General features: G+C 37.9%; 1 protein-coding gene across 3 annotated transcripts in view; it reads left to right on the plus strand.

The window, feature by feature from the left end:
- Nucleotides 1–13,836, plus strand: part of grid1a (glutamate receptor, ionotropic, delta 1a) — a 220,829-nt gene that overhangs the window by 164,086 nt on the left and 42,907 nt on the right. For all 3 annotated transcript variants that reach the window (XM_069144450.1, XM_069144448.1, XM_069144451.1), the window contains exon 5: nucleotides 10,655–10,708. In XM_069144450.1, the coding sequence (XP_069000551.1) occupies nucleotides 10,655–10,708 (54 nt within the window). The remainder of the gene's footprint in view (nucleotides 1–10,654; nucleotides 10,709–13,836) is intronic.

The following is a 13,836-nucleotide window of genomic DNA, read 5'->3' on the forward strand; positions in this document are numbered from 1 at the left end:
GTTTTCCTCTGTGAACAGTGACTTTGGGGCAGTTTAGGCAGCTCAGTATGACAGTGTACCCTGGAGCAGAGATTATAGCACTGTGTCTGGAGTTGTCTTAACTTGTCTAGGTTTTCTTACCTGCTGGGCAGTGCTTCGTTACCTGCATTTTCTACCAGACATGGTTCCTCTACGTCGCGCAAGAGATGCTGTTTTATTCTGTCTTCTGCATGGCTTCACAACCCACTGGGAGGGTTTCAGAAGCAGAGTGTTTTGTCTGCCTGTTTTTGTCTGACATTTTTCCTAAATTCGTGTATCCAGCGGATGGACGTTGTTAAATGATATCTTGTGTTATGTGCTATTTTGTGTTATTTTGTTATTTCCTACTTTCCCATGTTTTCCACAGGCCACGTGATCACATGGATTGACACCTATTTACCATATGTTGTAACATGTAATGAGCTTGGGAAAATATATGTAAATGGTAATCCACATGGGCTTCACACATTTCACCATGAAAACGTTCCAAAGCCACATGTTTCGCATGTGCACAATCACGTGTTGAGTTTTTATTTACGTGAAATTCATGTGATTTTTCTTTAGTGGAGCCTTCAAAGTACAGTTTGCTGTGTTTTAGTTGTTTAAAAGAAAAATTCATCCTCATAATTATTTCCTAACTCTTTAACATACAGTGCCTGTAGCAGGAGGATAATGCATTTCTTCTCAAACTTGAAAGACTGGGGGGATAGACATTGATTTAGTAATGTGGTGTAGGATTGGGAGTCTGCACAGAGTGTTTTATTTTGAAAATTGACTGGAGGCTTGATGCTTTCCTCTGTCTGACTAAGTGCCTGGCTGATCTGCTCTGTGCAGATTGATGCAATCGCCATCCCACTTCTGTCAGAAATAGACTCTGCGTATATCTTTAGTGCAGCAGAGTGCCAAGCCGCTTATGGGATGCTGTGGTGAGTTTGGTGGAATATCACACATTGACTAGAATGGCAGCATTCAGCTCCCGTGGTCATGTTAGAGCCAGAACACAACGCAGGCAGAAGTGTTGGAAAATAGTTAGAAGCAATGTGAGAAAGACGTCCACAACACATGCACTGGGAGCCTTTGAGAGCCATGGGTTTTGTGTAAGGATTCTGCTTTGTAGAGATTATGGTGGTCATTAAAACGAGAACTGTGTAACTATACCGTGATGGAGGATCCTTGTGCAAATGTCTTAGCATGTACTCAATGTGGTTTATTACTGGCTATACAGAAAGGAGCAATAGCTCTCAGCTTCCCACTAAATGAATTTTTATGTAGAACACAACTGATGAAAGTGGCATTCGATGGACTCTCAACACAAAACCGCTTCAAGAAGTTTGAGTTAAAGAATTCAGAGATTTATTTTTGTTCAGCTTTTGTAAGGAGCTACCTATCCTGCCTTGAATGCAACATTGACTAAAGGGAGAGCTTAATTATTTATCGCTTACCTCTCTTTTAAGATGTGTTTTTAAGGTGTGAAGTTCAGTGTAAAAGGAAAGTTCTGTGATTCATTATTCAAAGCTAATGGCCTGGAATGGTACAAAGTGCTTTATGGAAAACAATTATTGTATTTTACTCACCTCAACTAATGTTAGGTAATGGTGCTATGCATTATTCAGTTGCATTTAAATAGCATTCTTTTTCCTATCCTTTGTCACATGAATTCCAGATTTAGATTTTTATGGGATTTTGCTTGCCAAATTCACTGTAAGTATTGCAACTTGCAGGTCTTGCTCAGGCATCCTTTTCCAGGTCATCTGCCAGTTCTTACCCCCAGGTCAGGGGTGTCTTATTTTTCAGCCTTGATCACTATACAGCATCAAAAAGCTGTTTCAGTCCTGTAGAGAGCCTCTTATAAACCTTTTAAAAGTAAACCGAAAGATTTCCGAGATGTTAGGGAAAGAACTACATCACCTTTGCATGCCTTTAACAATGCCATTTTCATGCAGCACACACTAATAGTTTATTTTCCTCCCATTTTACACTGTGTTTAAATACCATTCTTAATATACTGTGTAATTCTACATCTGTGATTATGTGTATACATTGAATAGGTTTGTGTTGCTTTTTACAGTACATTGACTATATATCTGCTCGTCCTTGTGCTGTAACTGTAGTCACAGATGAACAAAATATCTTTTGGTGAGGTAATCAGTTTCCGCTTTGTTAATTATCCTTGGCTATTACATTCATCAGCTGTGCAATAAAAATTCAATTGAAAATATCATCAAAGATCCACAACATAAATTTACCCCCGGTGCAGGGCTTTAGTTTATGTTCAGTGCTTCCCCAAGGGCACCCTGCAGAAATGCAAAGTAACTCATCCTCTGCAAAGACATGTTCAGAAAGTGTACTTGGATGTCATTAAACTGCTAAGCCTGAATTTTGTGGCTTACAAAGCTGCACAACTGAAATAATTTCTTTTTGTCATGAGTTTTATGTGGGTTTCCGTGCAGCTATACATGTATGTGATAACCTAACGAAAAATATTGGATTTTGAACTTAAGTATCATGGAGATGCAGCCAGCCTTGAGATTTAATAGAGTTAAACTACAGACTAAAATCAAATCAATACAACTTGGCTGTATATAGTTTGTCACCAATCGAAGTCTTTACCTGGCAGTCAGACTCATTTTGTAGTTTCTACAACAAGCTCAGAACAAATGATAAGCAATATTTATATGTAACCAATAATATATCTGTATTGTCAGCAACTTTGTACTTTGATGGGTTGTTTTTTTTTTTTAAACAGCAGGAACTATGTGGGCTGCTTTGTACAAATGAGGAAAACATTTTTGAGTTATAATAGCAGTCACAACTAAGCTAATGAAGTGTTGACAAAGACTGCAAAACTTTCAAAGTATAAATATTGTATAGAATTCAACTGCAGAGAAGCATCAGAGAAATATACAGTAACAGGATCCGGTTTAAGTTGGGTTTTGCTCCTCTCGTTATAAGACTGTCTCAAAGTAGTCGTGTTTTGGTGGGTTAAATGCATGCTAAATCCATGTCCACTGCAATATTTAAAAAGTAGCAACAGCTCCAAAACCCTCACCCGGAAGGTTCTTACAGTCTCACTGAACGCCTTCACTCAGGAGGCTCTTCAGCCTGCTATGGTATTCATAAAGTTTCACACCTAGTTTTAATCCTGTTAGTGACTCTTCAGAAATCCCCCTCACAACATTATAGCTCACAATAAGTGCAGCAGCCCACAGAAGGAATGTGTCAGAGGAGAAGTAAAGAGTGGCCACTTTGAGAATACAACAATGCCAAATTACTGTAGCATCTCTTACTAAGAGTTGTTTTTAAGCATAGAAATATACAATATCAGCGCCCCTTTTCATCTTTAGCTGTTAGTGAGGGTTGTTTGGCAATGCAAACATCAGTTCAATGATGAGGAAAATATAACTCAGCGTATAACCAAAGATTCAAATATATGGTTGGTGATTGTTGTATTTTTTTCAAAACATCGCATGGCTACAGAAACATTTTAAAAATCCCAAACATGGTTGTTGACATGTATCTTTTGCAGATTTCTATATAATAAGCAATACATGCAGACACTGTATTGCAGCCAAGGACGTAATGATAAGGTTCCTCCAATTTTAGTTCACGTAACAGGGCTAATGTGGTGAGTCTCCAAGTGGGGACATTAGCTATTCCACTCATGTTTAAAGCGTAAGCCTGTGGGAAGTTAACTACATGCAGAGAGAAACTAGCAGCCTTAGTGCCATGGCAGATGGGAGTCATGATTTGTTTTTAATGTGACACACATGTGCCATCTTCTTGGGAGGGCCACCTGGTCTTCAATACAGGCAGTGTAAGGTCAGATGAGATTTGTTCAGGTGTTGTATTATCACTAAGAACTGACCGACTTTAGTCTTGATGTCATCAGTTGCTGTATCTTTTAACCATCAAGCATTACTTTTATAGTAAGATGGTAATGCTGAATCTGTGTATCCCTGTATGGTTTAAGTGGGTCTGTTACTGAAGGCAGTTGTCATCTTTTTGTCCGATGCTGTGTCGATGGAGCAGATTAAGTGCTCTGAAGGTGGGTTTCCACAGCAACGGTGACACGGCTGGGTTCAGAGGGACCATTGTGAATCTTTTATGACAAGCCACATTACTCCTTCCTGGTTTCATTGTGAGATCCTAAAGCAGAAAGAAAACAAAGGTGTGAAAGTTACCAAAACCTTTTCATTGTCCACCCTCTTCAAATTATGGTCAATTACAAGGACAAAGTGAAAGGCCCACCACTCAAAAGCAACAAAAGCCATTGGTTGCTATGCACCCACCCTTGACCTCAAAGCTGAGGTGGCTTGCTTCAAATACGGACAAATCTGTGATCATTGAGCTCACAAATTGAGCCAGAGGAAAAGAGGGAGCAGAGTGTGTGAGAAATAGGAATAAATTCAACACATCTACATTTTGAGAGCCTTTCATAGACGAGAAACTCTAACAATCTGCACGTTAATGTATCCAGATAACGTACCTGGATTTAGGGAAAACACATGCTAAGGCAAGGAGAACCCGTTGGGAACGGAATGCGATCGTAACAGTCGGACCACATTTGTAGAAGGTCAGACTGACAAAGTGATCAAATTGTGGGCATAATCAAGATAACCAGAACTCACTTTAATAACCATGGATTGGATATCGTTATCCAGATAATGTATGCAGATACAGTTTTCATGTTAATACCAGATGTAAAAGGGGGAGCACAGAATGGAAGAACAGATAGATGTTAGCAGTGCAAATCTTTCCCTCTTTGACTACGGGGTATGTATTTAGATTTATGATCTATACATATCATATACTGTAATTGTTTTTCCTAAAGTGATACTGTTGAATTTCTAACAACACAATACACTGCATTTCAAACACAATTTAATTAAACTGCAAAGGTTTTATTAATAAAACGTGTTTTTTTTAATAATGAATGTGTAATTAATACATCAATTGTTTCTTTGATTGTTATTTCATATGCTGAATTTAAAAAAGCCCTACTACTACCACCACCCAAACAATAGTAAACACAAACAGAGGCACTAGAAGACTTTTTAGCCAGTTCAGTTTTTTTTTTTCCTCAAAAGACTGAATATTGTTTATCTCAGATGAACACAGCAAATGAACTACATTTTTTTCAAGTAATGTTGATCATGATAGTCTGAGATTTATTTTAGCATTGCGGGTGTCCTGAAGAAGGTGCATGTTTTGCAATTATTCAGTTTATAATATAGATTTCAATATTGTAGGTGTGTAGGCTGAGATTAAAATAAATACACTGAAGGGATTAAAATGAATCATTAAAGCAATCGAAAACTTTCAACATCAGATATGCTGTCTTGTGCAAACAAATAACAAGCAGGTGCCACTGTCACATGTGAACAGCAAACAAAGAGTGAACAAATAAGTGAGTTTACTTTTCCCAGCTGTGAAGAAGGCTGCTTATTCTCTCCACGTGTTAATCCTGTAGATACCTGTTTTAAATACGTTGAATTTCTAGCATTAGCTCAAAGATGAAGGATGAGGGTTTGTTTCACTTATAGGTTCTACATACTAAACTGTGAGCAAATGAGAAAGTTGTGACCATTACAGAAACAAGGTTTGCACACAAAGCTGTGGGTCAATAAGTATTTTATTGTATTTCTTTTTTTTTTTTTTCATTTTATTATGCTCTGGCTGCGCTGGTTGTCAGGCTCCAAAATTAATTTGGAACCAATCAGATGCCTTTTTTTAATAGTTAGAAACCTAGATATAATCAGACCAACAGGTATTCATTAAGGGTTGGGGGATAGTATCACAATATTTTGCATTGCAATTTTGCAATTTTGCATTGCAACAATATATAATATAATATATTTTAGTGTGGTATCAGATCATTCCCACTCCAGTATGCATACCTTTATACTGTTCATACATACATATAGTGTATACTGCACAGTATTCATCTACTGTCTATAGATAGACACATATATATATGTATACATATGTGTCTATCTATAGACAGTAGATGTGCATTGCAATATTAACTATGTGTATTATTGTACCAATTTAATAGAAGAACATCTTCAGCAGAAAAAGCGGTGTAGCAGATATATGAGTTTATCAGGTACATACATGCAGCCTAATGCTACAGTGCTGCAATAAATCCAACCTTTGGGAACGGGTCCAAATCATAAAAACACCGATATCACTACAGTCAAACAGTACCACAAACTGCAGCCTTTAAAATGATCATACAGTTTAAACGCCTCTGCAAAACAGTTTCAACAAAATCTAAATATTTACAACCTACATGAAGGTATGGTTTAATACAGGATTGTTGCATTTGATAGTATTAGTTTTAGTAAATTGTACCTAATCAGCTAGTCAGCTGAGTGTACAATCCAAATTAACTGGTTTTTTTTTTCAAACATTTAAAATATAATTTTGAACTGTAACAAATATTTGAATTGGATGTGTTTACACTGAGCGCTCTCATCTCCACATTCAGATGATTCCTCCTCAGTCGTCTGAACCTTGCCCAAACCTCCCCCCTTCAATTTTCACATGCTTCAAACCGCCATTCCTCTCAATCCCATTTCGGCTGTCACGGTTTCAAATTGGAGTTGGCATTCTTTGGCTGCCTTTGTGGCATTGCTACTGTATAAGAACATGCCTGAGGTACTTTGCCTCTCTGATTAGAGATCTTACTGTCGGCTGTATCAACAGTATAGAATATTCCTCAGATGTCACTCCAGGCTTTTGTCTATGCCTCCTTCTCCAAAACCACATTGCTCTCTAGAGTTTCACTGTTACATCATCTCCCGAAGTGAATAGAAAGAAAGAAAACACACAAAGCAGACATTACTCTGCCTGGATGTTGATAACGTTTAATGTCTCAAATGGATTTTTAGGCATTGGTGTGATGAATTTTAGGCAAATGGAGAAAAAAACCTTGGTTAGAAACAAGTCTAAGTGCAATTAGAGGGAGGCTGATTAGGCTCAATAATGTCGGAATTGTACTTAAATAGATGAAGCTTTTGTATTACTGTATTGTATTGCTGCTATTTTTGAATCCTACTGAGCAAATCCCTTAGGTACTGTAAGCACAGTATTTCCGAGACCTCAGCATCCAGGTTCTTGTCAATAAAACTAATTTCACATGTTTGAATAGAGGACTGCCTGAACTATGGGCCACACAAAAACACAATAAATGTTAAGCCTTACCTCATTATTCTGTTGTATACAATATGTATCAGTTCACATTTAACAGTAGGCGTTGTCCCTTTTTGCTTTCTTAGATGATCTCGGAGAAAATAGCAACACTATCTCAAAATGACTAAGTTCTCAGAATGTCATCACAATTACGGGTTTTTCATAGTCGTACAGAAGCAAGGTTAAACAAATATCATTTAGCTTCAGAAGGGTATACAGTATTTCCATTATGCCTTTAGTTGTCAGTGTTTGGTTGTGCTGTGAACTGATACTGAACCTCACAAGTGTTGCATTCTGTTGTGCCCATGGCTTCAACAAAACACTGCCTCCCAGCTGGTACACATTAACTAACCCACACTACATCACTTGACTTTGTTTTTACCATTATGGAATCTGACAGATTTTGTCTGCAACAATGAATGCAGTTCAAGGAGCTGTCGTCTCTCTTGAATGTCAAAGTTATTCTTCAAGGCAGACAATAGTTATCATTGTCAGATTTTATTTCTGGCCGGGAGACATTATCATAATTTGAATGAATGGATTACTTACACATTAAGGAGCTTGCTGATATTTCCCCATTGAAAAGATTACAAGAATGTGATCTAGTGATCTTATATATTTAACCTTTAGATTTGAAGGGAATTGTGTGTCTATGGGCTAGCTTCACAAGTCACATTTTACTGATAAGAGAATGTGTCAAGTTATTTCTCTTGTCAATGCAAACTGTCCGTTTATGTTATTCACGATTGATGCAAGTGTTAATGTAATAAACCATGTGAAAAAATGGGCTTGCACCATGTGCAAAAGGCAATTTTTTTTTTTACACAGCTGATTAAGAGATGGAAAATTACTGCTAAAATAGTAAAGCTCAAACATTTATTAAAACCTTTCTCTAAAAATATATTCATTAAGACAAGGTTAACAATGTTCAGATTATTATGCTCTCACACACACACACACACACACACACACACACACACACACACACACACACACACACACACACACACACACACACACACACAGTCCGTTGGCGTCTTTGTTGTTTTGTTTACCTTTTGCCTATTGTGGTCCCCACAGCTCAACCTTGAACGTTTTAGCCTTCATCTTTTAATCTTTTAGCCACCACTGAAACTAATTGCACACAGGCACACACACGAAAGCACATTCCCTCCAGTGTTGTGCCGGATGTTTTTTTGACACAGTCGTCCTTTTTTCGCTGCCTTTATCTTGATCATGTGAAATGCCACCTTCAGTGTGATAAACGCTTATGTTACATAAATAGTAATATAATTGAGTGTACCGACTTTGTGAATGTATATATTTCATGATCCTATCCTTGAGGAAAGTGCACCATGATCTTTCATTAAGGCACATTTATTGTTAAGGTTGTCCTTCAAAAAAATAACCCAACAGGTCTTCTGTCCAAGCAGCTTATTTCGGCCCACAGTTTTAAAGTACGCGACCTTTACTGATCGTATAATTAACAACATTCGGGAGTAGTGAAGAAGTTCAGATGAAGTTGATATGCTGTTCACTTCCAGTTTCCAGTGAGTCAGGACAGTTTTTAAAAAATAGATTTACTGTTGCCATGAAGACGAAGGTTGCATAACTTAAAAAAAAAAAAAAGTAACTCTTATGTACAACAAGGTTTAAGAAATGATTTTAACCCAAACCCTTATCTTTTCCTAACCAAGTGTCTAACCAGGGGCACTAATTTAGGAAACACTCCTGCAGGTTATATTTGAGGGTAGAAACAAATAACATCTGTCTGGTGATTCAAGTCCTCCACTTATAATGCTGGCCTATTCATTTGAATTTCAAGGTCATTTTTTTAATGCATGGCTTGACTCGTTAATTCTAAGTATGACACATGGTATTTCAACCGTGGAGGCAAATATTTCTCTTGCACTGGTGTGGTCCTCTTGCAGTTTGATTAGATAAATCTGGCAATGAGAGAAGTATTAAAATAAAATCATGACTCTTCCAAGGTTATAAGATCGATTTGCAGCTTTTGGTGCTGTACTCTGCACTGGCTATTATTGATGAGCATGGTGTTGTTACGTAAAATTGCAGCAAGGTTCTGTTGGTTATATGTTCAGGCATCAGTCTTCATTGCTTCATGTGAAGGGGATTCATTTAGACACTAATGATAGCAATTTGCAGAAGAGGGCATGCATTCAGACGCTAAGCATGACAGATGTCAAATGTGTGCAGTCTTCTGACAGGTGGAGGAACTCCATAATGTCAGGGATGGTTTTGGTAATTTCCAGGGAGTTGTTTACCTTTACTGAGAGGTTTTGGGTCATTTATTACATTTGCATACGCTTCAGTAACCAGATTAGTCCACTTTCTGTCTTAACTCTACCTTACACCCGAATTCCCCCATCCGGGCATTAATAAAGTTATATCTTATCTTATATAACGATGAGGGTAGGGAATAAGAGAAATATGATTTTCCAACATAAATCTCTCCAATAAAAATCTTAGTTCTGTACATGTGTAATCTGGTTTAGATCTTCGACAGGGAATGTATTGCTGTGATAGTAGAGCAGCAGGATCAAAATAAAGATTAATACTTGAATAGCTGCTGAACCTATGTATTTAAATGAATCTATTCAGTATGTGAATTAAGCCAAAATGCTCCCAGAGCAGCTGTTATGTGTTTAAATAAGGTTTCTACCTCTTGACATTTGACTATCTGTACATTTTAGACACCTTTGTGCTGCACCAAAAGGCCATGAGCTTTAACTATGGAATCTGTCCTCCCAGCAAAGAAGCATTGTTTCAAAATAAATACCAGAAATTGTGGTCCTGTGCAGTATAGCTATAAATACTAAATTTGATATCTTATATGATAAAAACTGTTTGTCTAAGTCATTACAACCCATTACACACTTTACTAATCAGTATACATTCAACCCATTAATCATGTTTTTGTTTTTGTAGTTGAACCTCTTGCACCACAGAATCTCAGGTTACAGATTTCTATCCAGTAATGGCACTTACTTCTTATGGCTGTTTTCTATGTCATTATCAAAATTTATTTTATAAAGCAAGGTGAAATTAGAGCAACTGAAGTGAATCTGACAGGAGTGGGCATATTAAATTCATCTCAACTCCAGACTTCATTCTCACATCTAATGTAAAAATTGGTTTGCTTAGCATAGCATTATTTATAATTGCTGATTTGTCAAATTTGCTACAGGCAGTGTGACTTTGGTCCGTTCCATGATGTTTTTTGTTCCTTTCCCTGAGACATCAGACCAGCACCCTACATGTGACCCAGGATGTCTTCATTTACAAATTAATCTCCAGAGACCCCAGAGGGTTTTGACTGACACGAACTATCGTAAAACCTCAATGTATTTTCACACTCTGTTCTCAAATTATACTTCTCTCTCTCTTCTTCTGTTCCTTCTCATTTCATTCATCAATGCAGGCCGTGGAAACCAACCTGGCATCCAAGGACAGTCACTGGGTCTACGCCAATGAGGTGAGGCCAAATTCCTGGATACGCACCTCAGTGAATTTAGACCTTAGTGTCAGTTTGCCTCTGTCAACACAGCATCTCATGTGCTGCCATGGCACCCACATACACATGAACACCTCTGAGCCTGTCACTAACTACACTTTCATAATCATCACTTAGATCAGCAGAGGATCGCTTGTTTGTATTTTATCTCTGCCGCCAGAGGGACTACTAGGCCTTTATTTGATATTGTATAATTGCCCTCCCTTTAATTGCTGATACTAGTGTACCTTTTCCCTCTCTGTACCACTGCTCAGTGGGTCTGACATTGACCTAAATAGTCTTCTAAAGTAGCTGTAACAGCAAAACATTCAGGTGCACATTGTGAATACAGAACAGTGGACTCACAGGGATCTTTAGCTGTGGCGCCTCAGCACTGCACTTCCATTGATTCAGTGATTTGGAGATGGGGTGGAGGGAGGTATCAGATTCACGAAATACTAAAAGCAGTGGATGAAAAGATGTTAAAAAGGTAAAAGCCGGTAAGAAGTTGCTCACAGATTATTTACCAGGAATATTAGCATTGTTGTGCTTAACAGGCTCTCTCTCTATCTTGTACTCACAGACACAAACGTACCTTAGTGTCCACATATTGCATGTTTGTTCAAATTAACTATATCAGGACAAAACCCTTGCAATGTATCATCTCTTATTCAAGGAGGTACCAATGAATTTTAATGAAACATCACCTCACTTGTAAGAACATGTTATCGCAAACAAAACATGACGCGTATTGATTCATAATCCATAGAGCATGATAAAGGTGCTTGTGTTCCCCTGACAGCCATGTTTGTAAGAATATTAAGACACTGCAGTTCAGGAGAATTTTTCTACAGTGTACCAATTACCTCGAACAGAAGTTTAAAACCCGTTTTGGCTGCAATGCACATTGGACAAACCAACGTACAAAAAGTTACTTATGCTTTTATAAAAAAATTCCCAGTGCAGAATTTCTGTATATTTCAATCATCTATATTTTGATTAGTGAGGCTCATTGTATTGAAAACCTGCTGTCTAGCAACCTGAAGTACCTACTTTTAGATTATAATGAGCTTTAATATAATGTCACAGTTTTACCATGCATTCAGCATGCACACGACTGAAGTACTGACTGAAAATGCCTAATGAGATCTTAAGCCCTTCAAAATCTTTTCTGTATCTGGCAGTTTAAATCATTTTTTTTTTTGCTGATAGACTTTTGTAGTCTCAAATGAGATGATTAGATAGAGGCTGTAATTTGAAGCAGTATTCACATACAAAGCCATCCATGCCTCTTGCTCATTTACTACAGACCTCCACAAAGACATTAACTTTAATTGCATCAGACTCTGGGAAAGTATGAACTAATGGCATGTTAATTTCTATGCTACTCGCTTAATGGTCGATGTGATGTGGCTCACTGCAGAGTTATCTCTCCCTGGTACACTTTTAAAGGGGAATAAAGTGCCTGTTTGTATCTGTAAACTATAAAATACACCATCATTCACTTTTTTCACTGTTCCTCAGCTTCCCTTTCTCAATATATAGTTTTCATTTCCCTCTGCCCCTCTTGCTCTCTTCCAAGACAGTGAAGAAAATAATTGTTGCTTCATCTCTGCCCCACTCTGTGCAATTTGTGTTTATCCTTTTGTCTACTCTCCATCTGTCCCTGCCTCCCATTTCATCACCCAGGATAAACTGGCCATGAAGCTGACAATCACCTTGAAATGAGAATAACGCAGACATTTTCAGAGGACTAACAAGAAAATTAAATTACTGCTTATGCCGACCTATTTTTCTCAGAGACGTTGGCCTCCAGAGCTCTTCTCAAATACCAAAAAACTAACATGAAAACTGTGATCTGCTAACAAGTCCATCTTTTTCTTAAATTCTATTTTTTCCTCATCTGACACTGTTACCATCAACAAGAATCACCCTGTAAACTGAATCCAGGCGTGTATGTAACTATAAACGATTTATCCACAACGCCTGCTTATCTCTAAAGGGGAAGGAGATTTAAAGGAAGGTGCAAAGCTCATTTGTTTCCATTAGCCTGTGATTATATTTCTAAGACGCTCCTAACTTGGCTTATGGCACAAAGATTGTGCACATGTTTTATTCTAATTCATTCAAACACGAGAGAAGAGACAAAGTCATTTTACGAACCGCATCTGCTTGGAATGACTCTCTTTTCATTGCAGCTGCTGGCGGACTCTCTAATCCCACCTTGCTACATGGCTATAATATACCTAGATACTGTTTCCTGCATGCAAAATCAGAAAATCCCGTTAGCCTGACCAGATGCAGTGCAGCTCTATTACAAAACCCTGCAGGGAAATAACAGCTTCCCGTTACCTCCTTCCCCTGAATGCCCCATCAGTCCCTGCAGACAGTTGCTACTATTCAGCTGGTCGTGACAGAGTTGTGACACACATTTTAACCAAGTGATTGTGAGGCTCGCTGTCGTTTTCCCACCTCCATCAGCTCCCTGCAGTCCTGCGGGCCTTTAGACCTCACGCAGTCAAAGCGAGGTCTCACATTTCGTGCAACTCTCGTGACAAAATGTTCAGCAATCAGTATCACAATGAATGTAGTTGTCAAGTTAGAAATGCGATAAGAGCCCACAGTGAGAGGGATGGAGAAGGAAAATGACGGTGCATCAGTATAATCACAAGTCGAAAAACAATAAGGATAATTGACAAACAAAAGAAACTGATGCGCTGATATGTCTTTTTACTCTATGACAACAGGAGGATTACACTTGCATTGCAAAAAAAACAACCAAAAAAGATTTACAGTAACTTTGTTGATGGAGCAGAGGTCAAGATATCCTGACCTTTAGTCTGTAGTATGGGCCAAATTGAACAAATCACCAATGTTTTCTCAATGCAACTTGAATGTGTTTTCATTAGACCTTCCCTGACTGGTATATGACCACATTTTTTTTTGATATCTCCAGTTTGCAATGCACAGTTTCTGTTATGAATTGATAAATGCAGGCCTAAACTGAAATTACTCAATTACTATCATTTGTCATAATGACAACAATGCTCCCTCCAGACTTACAGAAGACATTATCAGTCTAAAAATAGCATTTAGTTTCATTATTGATC

This window comes from Embiotoca jacksoni, unplaced genomic scaffold (genome assembly GCF_022577435.1).
Source record: "Embiotoca jacksoni isolate LCO1_2020_lvr unplaced genomic scaffold, fEmbJac1.0.p SCAF_12, whole genome shotgun sequence".
NCBI classification, from domain to species: Eukaryota; Metazoa; Chordata; class Actinopteri; family Embiotocidae; genus Embiotoca; species Embiotoca jacksoni.